Genomic DNA, 19,439 nt, shown 5'->3' with positions numbered 1-19,439 from the left:
AAAAGGGGAGATTCGAGAACGGTCTATAAATAACTAGTTCTTTGGGGTCAAGTTGTGGTTTTTTGATGAGGCTTAATAACAGCCAGTTTTAAGGATTTTGGGACATACCCTAATAACAATGAGGAATTAATAATTGTCAGAAGAGGATCTATGACTTCTGGAAGCACCTCTTTTAGGAGCTTAGATGGAATAGGGTCTAACATACATGTTGTTGGTTTAGATGATTTAACAAGTTTATACAATTCTTCCTCTCCTATAGTAGAGAATGAGTGGAACTGTTCCTCAGGGGATCTATAGTGCACTGTCTGATGTGATACTGTAGCTGATGGCTGCATGGTTACAATTTTATCTCTAATAGTATCGACTTTAGAAGTAAAGTAGTTCATAAAGTCATTTACTGCTGTGATGTTGAGAAATGTCAACACTTGTTGATGATGGAGGCCATCGTTAATTTAGCCACTGTATTGAAATAAATACCTGGGGTTATGTTTGTTTTCTTCTAAAAGAGACGAAAAAGTAATCAGATTTAGCAGTTTTTAATGCTTTTTTCTGTAAGATAGGTTACTTTTCCCTCCAAGCAATACGAAATACTTCTAGTTTTGTTTTCCTCCAGCTGCGCGCTCCATTTTCCGGGCTGCTCTCTTTAGGGTGCGAGTGTGCTCATTACACCACGGTGTCAGACTGTTTTCCTTAACCTTCCTTAAGCTTAAAGGAGCAACTGTATTTAAAATGCTAGAAAATAGAGAGTCCATAGTTTCTGTTACATCATCAAGTTGTTCTGAGGTTTTGGATATGCTAAGGAATTGGGATACATCAGGAAGATTACTTACAAAGCAGTCTTTTGTGGTAGAAGTGATGGTTCTACCATACTTGTAACAAGAAGTGGAATTTACAGTTTTAGCTATATGAAGTTTGCACAAAACTAAATAATGATCTGAGATATCATCGCTTGGCTGCATAATTTCAACACCATCAACATCAATTCTATGTGACAGTATTAAATCTAGAGTATGATTTCGACAATGAGTAGGTCCTGAGACGTGTTGTCTAACCCCAATAGAGTTCAGAATGTCTATAAATGCTGATCCCAATGCATCTTTTTTCATTATCAACATGGATATTAAAATCACCAACAATTAAAACTTTATCTGCAGCCAGCACTAACTCGGATGTAAAATCAGCAAACTCTTTAATAAAGTCTTTATGGTGCCCTGGTGGCCTGTATACAGTAGCCAGTACAAACATCACAGGGGATTTTATCATTAACATTTCCTTTTCTCTGGATAATGTTATATTAAGCACCAATACTTCAAACGAGTTATACTTGAAGCCTGCCCTCTGAGAAATCCTGAAAACATTGTTATAAATTGAAGCAACACCTCCCCCTTTACCTTTTGGACGTGGCTCATGTTTATAACAGTAATCTTGGGGTGTAGACTCATTTAAAATAATGTAATCATCAGGTTTTAGCCAGGTTTCTGTCAAACAGAGTGCATCTAGATTATGATCAGTGATCATATTATTTACAAAAAGTGCTTTCGTAGAAAGGGACCTGATATTCAATAAGCTAAGCTTTATCATTTGTTTATCCGTATTGCATCTGTTTTTTATTTGTTGAACCTCAATTAAATTGTTGCTCTTAAATTGGTTTGGACGTTTTTTGTATTTTCTAGAAAGTGTCTGAACCTGAACATTATCTGTTTTGCCACGGGATTTACATCTCGTGGTAACTAGGATTTACACAAGCTCCAGTCTGGATCCAGAACACCTAAGAAGAGATGATGCCAATCCTTCAGAGGACCTCAGATGATGCTAACCCAGAGACAACATACAAAACTACCACATTTTGCTATAAGTTTGATTGCATAATTGCTGTTAATAGTGTTAATCGTCTGTTTGTTTACATCTTTTATTGATTTTTCCGAACATTTCTGCCGTATGCACATAAACTGACAATCACAATAAGCTACTACTAAATATTGTAGAAACTTAATTTCTACTTAATTTTCTAAAACTTTAATTGCTTTGCAATGATTTGTATCTATACTAATAGCTATACTAATAAACTTGAATTGAATTTTGTAACTGATACGGAACTTAATAGGTAGCCAGTGCAGAGACTGTAGTATTGGGGTAATCTGATCATATTTTCTTGACCTGGTAAGGAGGTCAAGAAAATATGATCAGATTACCCCAATACAATTAGCTGCTGCATTTTGGACTACCTGTAGCTTGTTTATTGAAGATGCGGGACAGCCACCTAGCAGTGCATTACAATAGTCCAGTCTAGAGGTCATGAATGCATGAAATAGCTTTTCTGCATCAGAAAAAGGTAACATGTTTCGTAGCTTGGCAGTGTTTCTAAGACGGATGAATGCTGTTTTTGTAACATGGGAAATATGATTTTCAAAAGACAAGTTGCTGTCTAATATAACACCCAGATTTTTGACTGTAGAGGAAGTAACAGTACATCCATCTAGTTGCAAATTGTAATCTACAAGATTCTGTGTAATGTTTTTTGGTCCAATAAGTAATATTTCTGTCTTATCTGAATTTAATAGGAGAAAATTGTTGGTCATCCAATCTTTTACATTTTTAACACTCTGTTAGGTTAGATAACTTAGAAGTTTCATCTGGTCTTGTTGAGATATACAGTTGAGTATCATCAGCATAACAGTGGAAACTTATCCCATATTTTCTAATAATATTACCAAGGGGCAACATGTATATTGAAAATAGCAGAGGACCTAGGACATACCCTTGTCACACCCCATATTACACTTGATAAAAAAGATAACACCCCACATAAAAAAAAAAAAAAGTAGCAACCATAAAAGAAGTAAGATCTAAATCATCTTAAAGCCTGCCCTTGAATACCTGTATAGTTTTGTAATCGATCTAGGAGTATGTCGTGGTCTACCTTCTGACCCGGTTGGTAAGAAGGTGTTTCAGTCCTTCAAAGGCCTGCTGTCGTTTCGGTTCTGCGCACTGCCCGCTGAAGCCCAGACCCTCTTGCTCCCCAAAAACCATTAATCTACAAAAACCACAAACAAACATAACCTACACCAAACGAATACCTGACCCAGATACAAAAGTATGCACTATACCCAAGTATGCACTGGAAGGGAGTGAGTGGATGGCTGTCAAAGAGAGTTTTGCGCATACTCAGCCCAGCCTAGGAACTGATTCCAAGAGTTCTGGTGGCCATGGCAGAAGGTTCGCAGCAAACGTCCGATTTCCTGGATCTTCCTCTCTGTCTGCCTGTTAGACTGGGGATGGTATCCTGACGAGAGGCTTATGGTCACACCTAGGAGGGAGAAGAATGCCTTCCATACCCTGTAGATAAACTGTGGGCCACGGTCTGAGACAATGTCTTCTGGGATTTCGTAATATCTGAAGATGTTGTTAAACATGATCTCAGCGGTTTCCATAGCTGTGGGTAGGTCCTTGAGGGGGAGAAGACGGCAGGATTTAGAGAATCGATCAATGACTACTTGAACATCTGTTACCATCTGAGACTGGCAGATCAGTGATGAAGTCAACTCCTAGGTGTTACCAGGGGTGGTTGGGAACGGGCAGCCGAAGAAGTTTGCCAGATGGTAGGTGGCGTAGGCTCTTGGAGATGGCACATTCAGAACAGCCTTGGACGAACCTTCTCACATCCCTGGCCATAATGGGCCACCAGAACTGATCCTTCAGAAGTGAGAGGGTGCTGTTGGCCAGTGCCCAGAGAAGTGTGAACAGAGTGAATCAGGGAAGTGGTTTGTGCACTTGTGACATACTGCAATCCTTGTGGACAGCCTGGCGGAGTGGGCGTTGAAGCATTGGTGGCGGTAACTTGATTATCATTCCATTGTTGGGGCTAATGATGATTCCTTGGAGATAATGGATTCTGGTTCTTCACTGACCTCTTCAGGATGAGGATTGAGTCTCTTGGCGTCTCGCAGATATTGCAGGTTCTTGTGGTCAGTGAGTATGCTGAATGGATGATGGGCTTCCTCCAACCAATGCCTCCATTCCTCCAGGAATAACATGATAGCCAGAAGTTCCCTGTTGCCGATGTCGTAATTTCTCTCCGCAGGGCTGAGTTTGGGAGAGAAGGCGGCACATGGATGGAGTTTGGCTGGAGTTCCCTGCTGTTGGGAAAGCACCGCTCCTACTCCCGTAGTGGAAGCATCCACCTCCACCACGAAAGGCTTGTTGGGGTCTGGATGGATGAGGAGCGGTGCAGAGGTGAAAGCCTTCTTTAGAGCTTCAAAGGCCTCCATGGCAGCTGGTGACCAGGACAGAGATTTGGGCTTATTTCTTTATGGTTATCGTTCTTTGTGTAAATAGGCCTTATTTGATGTCGATAACTGCAATGATAACTAGGGCTGCATGATTTAAACTGATATACAAAGGTGACATAGGGGCTTCAATTAACCTTCTATAATAGCTTTGAGCAGAATCATTTGTGCAGAATATCTCTGGAGATCGCTAAACTCCAACATACATGTTTGTCAGTGTTTTCAAGATCATTAGCACATTTTTGCAGACCAGAGAGAGAGAGAGTGCACTTGGTTGCCAGGTTGGGAAGATTAAGTAAAACACAGGGTAGAAAATGTTTTCTTTTTAAGAGAAAAGCTCTGATTGAGGGATTTTAAACTCTTAAAATAAACAGGATAAATAACCAGCAGGCCAATATTGTGATTATTGTGAAAGTGAAAGTCGTGACATTTGTCAAGATAACTTTCAGTAGACAAAAACTCCATTAACCCATCCAAGGGCACACACACAGCACACACAACAAAGAAAAGTGAACACATCGTGAACACACACCCGGAGCAGTTGGCAGCTATATATCCAGCGCCCGGGGAGCAACTGGGGGTTCAGTGCCTTGCTCAAGGGCACTTCAGCCATGGGTATTGAGGGTGGAAGGGAGCGCTGTTCATTCACTCCCTCCCACCTACAACTCCTGCCAGCACTGAGACTCGAACCTGCGACCTTCGGGTTACAAGTCCAATTCTTTAACCATTAGGCCACAGCTGCCCAAATTTTTATTATTGTTTTAGTCATAGTTATTGTGATTTATTATTTTATTATTGTTATAGTCATTATACTATTAACTATAGTCATTGTTATTATTCTTAGTTTGACCAATGTTTTTTTATTGATCATAAGCTGGAAAAAAATGGTTCTTAAAGTGATTCCATTGATATTGTTTGATATATTGTTAATGTGATAGCTGAGGTGTGGGGCTTATTCTACCCTAGAATTATAGTTACTGTAAAATAGTTATCATCCTTTGTGTGAATGGCCCTTAATTCCACTCAGATTTTCTGCACACGGCATGCTAGTAAGAGAAACCGGTGTTCTTGGAGGCCAAAACGCTTAATTAAAAAATCTGTTCCCATATCCACTTTGTCACTGGCAAAAATAGTATAATTATAATGAAATATTAGTGATTTGTGTTGCAGATTTTTATTTTGAATTTTTTTTTGGTCACAATACTCTGTTGCTAAAACTAATTTTGAATGGCTGACAGTGGATAAAGAATTTTGCCTTGTAATGGCTAACGAGGGTTCATTGGACCATGCTAACCAGACAAATCATTTTCAATGTGCAAAAAACCAAAGGTAATTTTGTGTTTATCTAATCATGACAGTTGCCACTGTAAATATTCAAATAAGAACAGTAACCCAGGGTTTAGGAATGTACACTCTAATCTAATCGGTTTTATTAATAACACATGAAATTCTTCAGTAACAAATGTGTTGCTTGTTTTCAAGCATAAATGTATTATATAAACTACAACTAAAGTGATGCAATTAATTTACATTTTTTAAAAATTGATCTATTATTAAATTATACCAAAAGTGCAATCTTCCTATAAAAATAACAATATACAATTATATAAAAATAAAAAAAAATAAAACAAATATAAAACAAATGGCACATCTTATTTCGCAGTAATGAACGATCCTATTTATCTGGGTTTTAGAATTACCTAGGGCAGGGGTGCCCAACCCTGCTCCTGGCGATCGACTGTCCTGCATTGTTTGGCTGCCATGTGTGGCTTCAACCCTAATCAAACACACGGCCTTAGTTTTAAAGTGAGCCTGAGGTTAATTCGTTGCTTCAGGTGTTATTAGGGTCTGAACTTTTGTAAATGTTTTAAAGTTTAAACCTAGGGTTAACTATTTTTAAGTTTGAAATCCTTTAAATGTTTTAAAGTTTAAGATACTAACAGTGATTCCCCCAAATTTGCCCCTTCAGTGTGTGAGGAGAACAACCACACTGTGCTAAGAGGCATGAAACTTGTTTGAAACATAATTATAATACAGCATATTTAAACTCTTGGTAGCATCAGAAGCTGTTAAAATGAGCAAAATCTCTTCTTCTAAATATCACTAAAAGTGATTCATATGTAGAATCTTATGAATACACTGAGAGCAAGTTATCGTGCCTTAAATTTACCACTTTAGTGTATTTTTGGCACCTAGACAGGCAATTTGTTTTGATAGAGGAAAACAAACAACTTTTGTAGTTTCATCATAATCCTTTAGACTAGGGGTGTCCTGCTCCTGCTCCTGGATGGCCAACGTCCTGCATGTTTCAGCTCCAACCAGCTCCAGCACACTTGTACAGAAGTTTCTGGTCAGTCTGAAGACCTTGATTAGTTGGTTCAGGTGTGTTTAATTCAGGTTAGAGCTAAAATGCAGGACAGTGGCCCTCTAGGAACAGGTTTGGACACCTCTGCTTTAGACATTCCCCTTTAAATATAATACAAGTATCATCTGTATACAAAGGAACCTACATTTGAAAATACCACTGAAAATTGTCAAAATTCAACAGTTTGAACATGAAGCCACATTGAGTTCACCATATCTATGAACCTGAACCATATAGGTCAGGGGTGTCAAACTCAATTACTGGAGGGCTGGAGCCCTGCAGAGTTTTGTTCCAGCCCTGCTCCAACACACATATTATGTAGTAATCAAATATGCCTGGAGAACTTGATTAGCTGGATCAGGTTTGTTTAATTAGGGTTTTTTTCTTTATTTGTATAGCACATTATAGAATACTGGTTGTGTCAAAGGAGCTTTACAGTGTCAAACAGCAAAATAGTTTGTCAATAATGCAAGAAGATAACAACAAAGAGTTATTTCCAGCTAAAGTCAGTTCATTGATGATTCAGTGTTGCCATCATCCAGTTCAGCTCTCTTTCAATGCTGTGTGTGCAATCAGTCAAGTGTCCCCAACTAAGCAAGCCAAAGACGACAATGGCAGCGAACCAAATCTCCATCGGTGACAGAAATGGAGAATAAACCTTGGGGGAAACCAGACTCAGTCAGGGGGCCAGTTCTCCTCTGGCCAGACGAAACCAGCATGGAGTAGTTTAATTCCAGGCTGCAACACAGGTGAAGAGGACTTGTCTGGTTCCCATGGACTTGTGCCGATGGTTGTCGAGGTGTTTCGCAAGGGATCTGTCTCTGGGGCACATCTAGTTGACATGGTCTCCACTGACATTCAGGGTTGTAGAGGTATTATCTAGGAGCTCATCCATCTTATTAACTGGATCTGGGTGGCTACAGTGACCATCTGATCTGGATACAGACTGGATCCGTATGGCTACGGTGACCTCAGAATAAGAATGAAAGAGACTAATATTAGCGTAGATGCCATTCTTCTTACGATCTTGTAACGATCGGCATTATTTGAAGACGTTACGTTTGTTAAAATGGGGTCAGATTATACTTTGTGAGAGCTTTGAGTGTTTAAAAGATGAGACAGACAACAATGTTAAAAGTGAAAATCAAATTTGCATTTACAATATTCACAAGAGACTTTAAAACAACACAATAAAACTAGAATAACTTAGGCTGTTAAAAGTCTTTCAGTTCTATACCATTAAAACAGTCCTTAAGAAATCCAGTGTGTTGCTAGTCCCAAAGTGAATGTCCCAAAAGTGTCCACCGGTGTTTATACAAAAGTCCACTGTAAGGTTAATCCAACGTGCGGGAAAGGTAAGTCCACAAAGGTAACTCCACTATTCCAGTTGCAGGTGATCATCACTTGGTCGTCATAAGAACAATGACCATGCTTGTTTAACATGCTGCCTCCTTTATGCTGTCCATTTCCTATTTCCCATACCCAGACTCATGTAAAGACATACATTAAAATGGTCAAGAGGAATAAAATGGCTAAGACGACATGAAAACCTATTAAAACTCAAATATACATAAATCATTCAAATATATTGAACGGGTTAAAAAGTGTCCTGTGTGACAGTGTCACATAGCTATCGGCAGCATGGAGGCAGCATGTCAAACAAGCATGGTCGTTGCTCTTATTACGACCAAGTGGTGATCACCTGCAAACTGGAATAGTGGAGCTTCCTCTGTGGACTTACCTTTCCAGCACTTTGCAGACCCTCCAGAATTTTGGGGAACTTTTTTCTGATTTTTTGCAGTCTAAAATGGCTGATTTTGCTGTGGCTTTTCTCAAAATTTGCGGTGATATTTGCGGCATTTCTTATTGTTTTGCAGTGAAAATACACCACAGGCAACATTCTTCTAACACTGTTATGACTTTTCTGACTTCGAGAACCACTGTAGGTCTCCAGACTAACATTTGAGGACACCAGCACCAGTGCCATTAAGTTCTACAGAAGGTGGTAACAGCACCTGACAGTAAAGCACTCACCCTAATCACACATGTACATCTCGGAAACATCGAATGTCTGCATATGCAAGATGTATTTTTAAGAGTGCTTGTTCATCTGCAGTACGTCCCGAAGATGTTTCCTGTCAGATGTCAAATAGGCATTTATTAGAATGCATGTAAAACTGCTTCTGAGACGTTTATCAGAGTACACAGCAGATGATTCCCAGATCTTTAGCAGACATCTTACAGATGTAATAAATATATTACATCTGATAAAGTGTACTTTTATTACTGTCATTCATAATGTCTAAATATAATTTAATTAATACAAAAATATATATATTAGGGAGTGGAAATGTCCTATAAGTACTTCTCTGCAGCCATCTACTAGTCGTCATTTAATATCTTTTTCTTTATTTTTAAATAAGTGTTTGCTTTCCTACATTATGAAACTTTTAGTTTTATACATGGGGGAAATCTATGAAGGATGAACAAATATTGTCACATTAAAAATAGCTTTCAAATTCGGTAATACTTAAAGCATTGAAGTGCTGGGAAAAGTTTGCTGAGAAGCATTTAAAGATCACTCGAAAACATTAGATCATTTCTGCCACAATTTTTTTTTCCTGTTGTTTTACTGTTAAATCCATGGTGAATGGTGGAGATTTTGTGTTTACTGAACAATGTTTTTCCTGGTTTCTGATATCAGCTTCAACAGAATTCTTCGCTGAATTTGAATGCTTCTCAAAAGATTTCACAGAGATGTTATTGATTATGTGGGGAATTTGACTGCTTTCTTCACACTGTATCTCCCAGCGCTATGCATAACGGTGTCGCGTGATTGAGATCAGCCCGCAGCTCCGGCTCGAGCAAATAAACGGTCTGCACTGCGTAGCCCAAACTAGTAGCATGGATTTGTTCAGCTTTCAGTTTGTTTATCCAATGTAGCTTTAACAAATCATTAATAAAAAGAAAGCCTTTCAATCCAATTTTTGAAACTAAAAAAAAACCTTCCTTTAACTAAATTCCAATTGCGATAAATGATGTCACGGGATGCTTCTAAACCAAAATTCTGCGAAAAATTTGCAGCAATTATGAAAATTTGTGGCAATTATGAAAATTTGCAATCTTTTGCGAAAATTGCGGAGTTCGCTTGATTTTGCGATAAATTCAGTGATCACAAAATCCTGGAGGGACTGACTTTGGATTAACACTACAGTGGCCTTTTAAACACTATTTTAAACACTCAAAGCTCTCACACAGTATAATCTGACCCCTATTTAACAAACGTATCATCTTCCAATACGGCTGATCGTTACAATGTAGCGAGTACATTGGGTGTTCATGATAAGTGTATCCGGTTCTGGTTGACCTAATTAATGCAGTTTAACAATCCTTTAACGGATTTGAATTATAGAAATGTGATGGTGTGTTATGTGTATGCCAGGTTAAAGAGATGGGTCTTTAATCTAGATTTAAACTGACAGAGTGTGTCTGCCTCCCGAACAAGGCTAGGTAGATTGTTCCAGAGTTTTGCCGCTAAATAAGAAAAGGATCTGCCGTCCGCAATTGATTTTGATATTCTAGGTATTGTGGCGGGGTGGAAGGATTTTATTATAAAGTGCGGGGTTACGGGGGTGATGGCGGTGGTCTAGCGTGCGGTGATGCTCTCGCTCGAGTCCGGGTGCGGGTGAAGCCGTGAGGTGTTCGTGGCAGTGTCCTCTGGTTACTCGCTGTCTGGAAGAGATCGGAGAGAGAAGTATTAGTGGGGTAGCTCGTGGAGAGGCTTCTCACCCGTGTCCTGAGTGCACGCCATTTATATGGAGCCCGGCTGATGAGAGGCAGGTGCTGGTGATCAGCCCGTGATGAGTTTCGAGCCGGTGCTCCTCGTGAATTGCCAGGGCAACGCTGATGTGGAATCGGGACGCTCGTCACACTCCCCCAGCGGGTCGGTCAGTATTTCCCCGGGAATGCCCACCCGGCTGAAGAGCAGGAAGAGCTCGCGGGCGATGGTCTTGGCGGTAGCTTTACAGAGGGGCACTGCTTCGGGGTACAGGGTGGCATAATCCACAATCACCAAGATGTGTTAGTGGCCGCGGGCAGACTTAGGCAACGGCCCTACGAGGTCCATCCCGATGCGCTCGAAGGGCACCCCGATGATGGGCAGTGGAATCAGAGGGCTGGGGGGAGGTTTCCAAGGAGACGTTCTTTGGCAGGTTGGGCAAGCCTGGCAGAAACGTTTGACTTCCGCTTCCAGCCCGGGCCAGTGGAAGCGATCCCGAACACGGTGTGTGGTATTTTCGGTCCCCAGGTGGCCCGCCAGGGGGTGCGAGTGAGCCAACTCGAGCACCGTTTCCGTCTTTGTGCGGGGAACTACTAATAAAGTCTTCTCCTCCCCCCTTCGCTGGGCGACACAGTAGAGCAGGCCATTTTGGACGATGAAATGCGGGAGAGGATGGGGTCCCGGTTTCAGCTCTTTACCGTCCACCACGCGCACTTGGGCCCAGCAATGTTTTAGGCGATCGTCCTCGCGTTGTTCTTGGGCAAACGAGCCGCCTTCATTCACCTGTTGGAACAGATCATGATAGAGGTTAGGTTCAGGGGCCGGGGACTCACCATCTCTCCCGCTGTCCGTGGCCAGTAGGACCGGCCGCTGGCGGGCCCTTCTCGTCGGCCTTTTCGGGTGGCGGCTCCTCTTCATGGTGGCGGGCTGTACTGCGGCGGCCAGGAGGCGGTCGAACCCCGGCCAGTCTCGGCCAAGAATGAGGGGGACTGGCAGATCCTTCAGCACGCCCACTTCAAGGGGCCAGGCGCCCGGGAAGGCGTACATCATCACCATCTGGGTCGGGACATGGCGTGTGTCTCCGTGCACGCAGGTGATGGGGCAGGTAGCTTTGGTTTCTCCGCGTGGCGTGAGGAGGCGAGATTGTATTAAGCTCACCGCACTGCCATAGTGCAGGAGGGCGTGGACTGGACGGCCGTTGATTTTCACCTCCGCCTCCAGCACCCCCTGGGGCAAGTCGCGGTGTACAATACAGCCCGCCAGCCATGTCCGTGCGGGAGATGCAGGGTCCACTGTGGGCATCGGTTCGTCCTTCGGTGAGGGAGCCGCCGGCCTGGCTACTGGTCGCAAGGTGCCCTCCAGCGTACGTCGCTCCTGGACCACCCTCCATGGAAACGGCCTCGACTGCTCCCCAGCGTCCCGCTGTTGGGCAGCATCCGCCAGTTCCACAGCCTCGACGAGCTCGGTTACGGTGGTGGGGTTCCGCATTCCCACCGCCTGACGGGGCGTCCGTGGGAGGGCTCGGAGGAAACGGTCCACGACGACACGCTCCACCACTTGGGCAGCCGTGGGCTCTCCTCCGAGCAGCCAATGCCTCGCGAGGCGGGATAGTTCAGCCACCTGGGCTCGGGCTGGGAGGCGGGGTTTGTATTCCCATTCGTGGAAGTGCTGGGCCGCGCAAACCGAGGAGAGCCCCAGCCGTGACAGGATTTCCCTCTTCAGCTCGCCGTAGTTATTTGCCACTTCCGTCTGCAGGGCGAAGAAAGCCAGCTGGGCTTTGCCAGTGAGGAGAGGGGCGATCAACCGTGCCCAATCATCGCTCTCCCAGCCCTCCTGGGCGGCTGTATTCTCAAACATCTGGAGAACTCCGTTAGGCGTTGGAGGATTTCGTCCATCCTGGAGGCTTGGGGAGCAGCGGCCGCCTAACAGAAACCGTCGAATGCGGCTCGCCGAGTTCCCGCTCTGTCTGATCCACTCGAGCGGCCAAGTGTTCAGGTTGTTGGCGGATGGTGATCCGTTAGGCATTGGAGGATTTCGTCCATCCTGGAGGCTTGGGGAGCAGCGGCCGCCTAACAGAAACGAACAAGGGGGAAAAAAAAAAAGATGTGTGAGTTGCCAGGAGATCGTGGGTCCACAACAGCAAACTCAAGTGCAAAGCCCCGGAGGGTGGATTTTATTATAAAGTGCGGGGTTATGGGGGTGATGGCGGTGGTCTAGCGTGCGGTGATGCTCTTGCTCGAGTCCGGGTGCGGGTGAAGCCGTGAGGTGCTCGTGGCAGTGTCCTCTGGTTACTCGCTGTCTGGAAGAGATCGTAGAGAGAAGTATCAGTGGGGTAGCTCGTGGAGAGGCTTCTCACCCATGTCCTGAGTGCACACTGTTTATATGGAGCCCGGCTGATGAGAGGCAGGTGCTGCTGATCAGCCCGTGATGAGTTTCAGGCCGGTGCTCCTCGTGAATTGCCAGGGCAACGCTGATGTGGAATCGGGACGCTCGTCACACTATTATCAAATGGCCAGAGTTTTGAGATCGCAGCGGACGTGAAGGACAATAATGCGAAATGAGCATGCTCAAGTATTGAGGAGATAAACCATTCAGGGCCTTATAAGTAATTAGCAAGATTTTAAAATGTATTCGTTGTTCAATAGGGAGCCATTGCAGAGTTGACAGAACTAGGCTAATATGGTCATACTTCCTGGTTCTAAGAGCTCCAGGTGCTGCATTTTGGACCAGTTTGCTTATTAAGGGGGTCATATGATGCAATTAAAATTTTTCCTTTCTCTTTGGAGTATTACAAGAATTACATAATTTATAAAAGTTAAGACTTGTCCACGCCCCCCCAAAAAAAACAGTTCTAACACGCCTCCACATTTATATGTCTCTATGTGTGAAGATTTGCATAACGCCACCCAAATGTTAACACAAAGAAGAAGGTATACCTTTTATTCTCGCTGTTGCCGCCGGCGCCATTTAATGGAGAAGCTGTATGTTTCATTGTAAAAGTGAAACTACATTGTTTGGCCTTCCAAAGGAGCACGATATTCGCTTCATCATGCCTAGAGCTGATCTGTGCTGGTCGCTGAGGAAATACATCAACTTCTCGCTCACCATGGACAAAGTGGAGTCCAGCCCGGGGTTGTCACCTGTGGTTGCCGCAACCCCCGGCTGCTCCTTCGTGGAATCCACCGGCCGTTCCTCATTATAGCCGCTGGCTGCCACTCACTCAAGCCGCGGGTCATTCCTTACTCAAGCCCCTGGCTGTTTCTCACTCAAGCCATGGGCCATTCCTTACTCAAGCTCCCGGTTGTTCCTCACTCAAGCCACTGACCATTCCTCACTCTTTGCAAGGACAGTTTGACGCTTCTGATTTACGGTTTGTAAGTAGGTTTACATATGTAAAGGATTTGCCACTTAATGATTCAAATGAATTTTGAGCAGTGTAGAGTAGCAGTAGCACTTGCTGTTTGTCGTTTCTCCAATCACAAATGCAGACATGGTTTTATGTTTACGCAGCGTGATATGCAATACGTAAAAAGACAGTATAAGTCATTATAATCAGTAATTATGTCCCCACTGGATGCAACAACTGCCTCGTTTGTAATGGGTTTTATTGTTTTTGTCCTGTCATGCTGGTGTTCTGACCTGGACATGCCATAACAGTATATATTGAGGGGCGTAACATTTCCGTCAGACTCTTGAAACATTTGGCCAATCACAATGCACTGGAAAGCTGGTCAATCAGAGCACACCTCGCTTTTCAGACCGATGAGCTTTGTAAAAAAACTATGCGTTTCAGAAGGCGGGGCATAGAGGAGAAACAATAATGTACATTATGTGGAAAATAATGTGTTTTTTGAACCTTAAACCGCATAAACACATTTCATAACACCAAATACACAAAATAATGTTCTTTTTAGAAACATCATATGACCCCTTTAATGAATGGCACAGACGAGCGGTTTCATTTACTACACACACTGCGTGCATGACGCTCGTGGTGATTTCACTGTCTCCTGTGCCGTCTCTCTAAATGAGGACCTAAACACATGAACAATATCTCCAGAACTGCTCTGAGAGTCACTTCATAAGCATTTTACCATTTGATTTGAGTAAAACTAGCATCATATTTCATACATAGAACTGTAAAGGTATTCATGGCAACCCGTCAAAATAAAAGTCCGGTTTGATTTGAAGACATTGTGCCTATAACCATTTTTCAGTAGAATGTACATAGCCTACTACTACTGCTACTACTAAAATGAAACAAACATGATATTTTAAGGAATAATCACACAACATTTCTTCCATGTTTTAATTTTAATAGTAAATTCCGTTTGTTTGCCAAAAAATAAAGTTTGCTTAATTTTCAATAATTAAAAGATAAATGAAATGAATGTTTTATGCCTTCATTTGATAACCAGAAAAATGTAAATACACAACACAAAATTTCTGAGGGGGAAAAAAATCATAAGGCTACTTTAAGAAAATAAATAAATAAAGCTGTTTTATGCATCCAAATAATTAGACGTGCTAAAACACAGAATTTGGTAACAATAAAAAAATATAAATAATATGGTGAGAAAAAATAAAACATTTCATAGGGCCCTAAACATGTATTTTTTTGTTCAACTTTTAATAAATTTTCATGATTTAAATTAATTAGACATGCTTTTTAATTAATACAATTTAATTTAACTATTAAAAAGGAGTTGAAAAAAATTTAAACAGAATCCAGAAAAATTTAAATGGAAAAACAGAATTTGGAAAAAAAAATTATGGATTTCATAGGGCTCTATCCCTCAGCCTTTTGATTATTACTGCATTAAATTTATTAAAATGGATGTTTAATTTCATTAAGTACAAGTTGATTTCAAAATGCACCTACATTTTTTGCATTTTGTGTTTTTCGGTTGTATAAAAGACAGTTTTTCCCTTTATATTTCATCATTGAGGATTTCTTTAAAAAAGTAAAAAAAAAAAATTGTCTCATCTTGTTCCTGTGAACCCAGTCTGGTCTTGTGGTATAAGTGTCTCATCACATCCCTATCATTTAATGAACCTCATGTAATTTCAAACTTGTATCCTTTTCTTTCTTCTGCGTAACACAAAAGATATATTAAAGAGCAGGTCAGATGGGTTTTTGAAAAATCTCTCTTTTGCAGTTTATAACGTAGCTATCCTTAAATGAAAACAATCTGCAAAGTTGTTAATCAAAAAAAGTGCATGATAAATAAAGATATTGTCTCTCAAAAGAGAGAGTCGGTTCTGAATCGCCGTAACGAGTCGTTATATGTTCGACTCTTTTGCCTGTTTGCCTGTACGTCACTGGGAACACATTTGCATTATCCCCACCTGCCCGCGAAATACGAACAGAGTCTGATCTGCCCACAAACACTTTTGCTATTAGTGCGTTTACATCATGTTGAGAAGACGCGGTGTTCAAGGATACCACAAAAATACAATTTGAGCCTTTTGTTGTGTGCTTGTCATTTTATCAAGAACTGCTTCTCTAATCTGGGCTTTTATCTTCGTTGGCTTCTAATCTTCTTAATTTGGATTAACAAGCTCTGACGTAGTTCTAAAAATTCACAGTGAACCTAAGAATATGTCGATTATTGTAGACTGACGTTGTTCTAATAACTTTGTTTAATAATAAAGAATGTAGTGTAGCACACAGACTTTATAATAATTGTGAAACTGCTGTTTATTGTGCTGCACTGGCAGTTACAGGGTTAATGCGGGAGAGATGAGTGATTTCGGCTGGTTTTTAAATGAAGGTTTTTATTAATAAGGGAAAACAAAATCCAAAACTACATGGCCCTGTGTGAAAAAGTGTTTGCCTCCTAAATCTAATAACTGGTTGGGCCACCCTTAGCAGCAACAACTGCAATCAAGCGTTTGTGATAACTTGCAGCCTGTTACAGCGCTGTGGAGGAATTTTGGTCCACTCATCTATGCAGAATTGTTGTAATTCAGCCACATTGGAGGGTTTTCGAGCATGAACGGCCTTTTTAAGGTCATGCCACAGCATCTCAATAGGATTCAGGTCAGGACTTTGACTAGGCTACTCCAAAGTCTTCATTTTGTTTTTCTTCAGCCATTTGGAGGTGGACTTGCTGGTATGTTTTGGATCATTGTCCTGCTGCAGAACCCAAGTTCGCTTCAGCTTGAGGTCACGAACAGATGGCCAGACATTCTCCTTCAGGATTTTTTGGTAAACAGCAGAATTCATGGTTCCATTTATCACAGCAAGTCTTCCAGGTCCTGAAGCAGCAAAACAGCCCCAGATCATCACACTACCACCACCAAATTTTACTGTTGGTATGATGTTCTTTTTCTGAATTGCGGTGTTACTTTTACGCCAGACGTAATGGGACACACAACTTCCAAAATTCAAATTTTGTCTCGTCAGTCCACAGAGTATTTTCAGAAAAGTCTTGGGGATCATCAAGATGTTTTCTGGCAAATCTAAGACGAGCCTTTATATTATTTTTGCTTAGCAGCGTTTTTTGTCTTGGAACTTTGCCATGCAGACCATCTTTGCCCAGTCTCTTTCTTATGGTGGAGTCATGAACACTGACCTTAACTGAGGCAAGTGAGGCCTGCAGTTCTTTGGAGGTTGTTTTGGGGGTCTTTTGTATCCTCTTGGATGAGTCGTCGCTGTGTTCTTGGGGTAATTTTGGTTGGCCGGTCACTACTGGGAAGGTTCTTCACTGTTCCATGTTTTTGCCATTTGTGAATAATGGCTCTCACTGTAGTTTGCTGGAGTCCCAAAGCTTTAGAAATAGATTTATAACATTTTCCAGACTGATAGATCTCAATTACTTTCTTTCTCATTTGTTTCTGAATGATGTCTAGCTTTTTTGAGGATATTTTGGTCTATAAAACAAAATCAGGCAGGTCCTATTTAAGAGATTTCTTGATTGCGAACAGGTGTGGCAATAATCAGGCCTGGGTGTGGCTAGAGCAATTGAACTCAAATTTGAAAAACCACAGTTTTAACAGGGGGGCAAACACTTCTTCACACAGAAGTAGTAGTAGCCATGTAGTTTGGGATTTTGTTTTCCCTTAATAATAAAAATCTTCATTTAAAAACTGCATATTGTGTTCACTTGTGTTATCTTTTACTCATATTTAAATTAGTTTGATGATCTGAAACATTAAAGTGTGACACACATGCAAAAAAAAAAAAAATGAATAAAAAAATAAGGAAGGGGGCCAACAATTTTTCACACCACTGTATATATGCCTACTTAAAGTGCCCCGTTATGCTTTTACGAAAATTACCTTTCATGCAGATTGTAATTTAGCTGTTTGTCAATGTAAGAGGTAGGGATGTGCCCGAATAGCGAATCCGTATTCGGAAAGGCACAGAAAATGAATAATGCGTTCTACAGAGCCACTAAAGGGACAGTTAGCCGCTTAAAGTGGTTGCCTTTTACATAACCGTACATAAAATTTCACTTACCACATAAACAGAAAGAGGTAAGGAGAGATAGGAAGACTGATAGGATGGCGAATGATTTGCACATCCTGAGCACCACTGACAAACATCAAATCTTGTGAAATGTGTGGTAAGTAGTGCTGCTCCATAGAAGAGTAGGCTGCATGTGAACGTGAATCTCGAAAGTGAAAGTAAAAAGCAAACGCGCATTTTAAGTGATTTCAATGTCCTGCATATTAATAACATCTCCCTGATGCCTGCAAATTTATATACAAGATAATTACCCAATGACATAATTGTGAAAGAAAGCATTGAAATATATTTTTTTCTCGTATATCATGTATTTATTCCCTTTAGGGGTGTCGTAGTACACGTCATTACCTTTCAGAATACCGGATTCGGATTCGGGCACATCCCTAGTAAAAGGTATGCAGGTAAGTTGTAAAGCTCAAAATGCACGACAAACGTTTTGTCTCCTAAAACAGGGGTTCCCAAACTTTTGAGCCCGCGACCCCCATGATAAATGCGCTGCTGCCCCGCGACCCCGCACACATCCCCCCCCCCCCCACCCCCCCCCCCCCCCACCTCAACAACAACCCCTTTTTTGGAGCCTCCAAACACCTTTAACTTTAGCAAACAGCGGGATACGTTGTGTTGCTGCGCGTGATGTACGTACGTAACTTGATTGTGATTGACGCTTACGTAATCTCGTAATGTCTGGGACAAATTTACAAATTGAATTAAAAAATATATATATATATATTATATATTTTTTATTTGTATCAGACTTTTCTGCAAACACCATTTAACAAGTATTGAATTAACCCTTTCACACGTAAGTTTAAAATATTCTGGCTGACCCCCCAGCGTGAGTTTTTCAAGGCGATCGTTATTTAGATGTGTCACTTTATCGTTTCCATGGTGACGCGTCATTGCTTGTCACGTGACACACCGCAGAAAACAACAGAGCTGAATGAATGATGATCTGCTTTTATGTCATTTTTCCATTTTATTCAAAATATTCACAAATTTGTTAGATATGGCATGAAATAGCTGATTCCGATTTTCAAATATATGCAAGTGGAAGTGTTTTGTTGTTTTAAACACCTTTATAACGATCGCGTTAGTTGAGCTGTATGCGCGATGGGCGCCGCCATCTTAGTTTGTGCCGCAGACGCAGTTCAGAGAATCGGATCTGTTGGATTTACAACACGTGAATTCATCCACTTCTCCCGAAATACATAAAAGTAAGTGGATGGTGAACTGGGAGAATAATAGAGTAAGCTTTAAAGTTACTTACACAATGTGTATCTGATATGCATAAAACGTGTCTAATTATAATGGAAAGGATTATTATTGCCTCGTCCTTTGACATCAGTGTGTATTTTACAAACTCTAAATGTATTGTTTTTTTTAGTACGTATATGTCTGAACAAATAAACATTATGTGGTTGAAAACACTGAAAAGTTCTGATGACAGCTCTGAGCGCGCCTGTCTCTGGCTCAGCGCCAGCCAACGCGCGAGAGCACATTTGAATTTCACGTCATACACTGACCGGTGTGATCGTA

General features: G+C 41.6%; 1 protein-coding gene across 1 annotated transcript in view; it reads left to right on the top strand.

Annotated features, from left to right (window-relative positions):
• Nucleotides 1–3,109: 3,109 nt before the first annotated feature.
• The window catches only part of ubtd2 (ubiquitin domain containing 2), a 93,683-nt gene continuing 77,353 nt past the window's right edge, over nucleotides 3,110–19,439 (top strand). Inside the window, exon 1 of the mRNA XM_042711198.1 lies at nucleotides 3,110–4,233. Coding sequence (XP_042567132.1) covers nucleotides 4,113–4,233 — 121 coding nt within the window. The 5' untranslated portion in view covers nucleotides 3,110–4,112. The remainder of the gene's footprint in view (nucleotides 4,234–19,439) is intronic.

Source organism: Cyprinus carpio, chromosome A21 (assembly GCF_018340385.1).
Source record: "Cyprinus carpio isolate SPL01 chromosome A21, ASM1834038v1, whole genome shotgun sequence".
Lineage (NCBI taxonomy): Eukaryota > Metazoa > Chordata > Actinopteri > Cypriniformes > Cyprinidae > Cyprinus > Cyprinus carpio.
The sequence above is the reverse complement of the archived record's forward strand: the minus strand, read 5'-3'. Positions and strand labels throughout refer to the sequence as shown.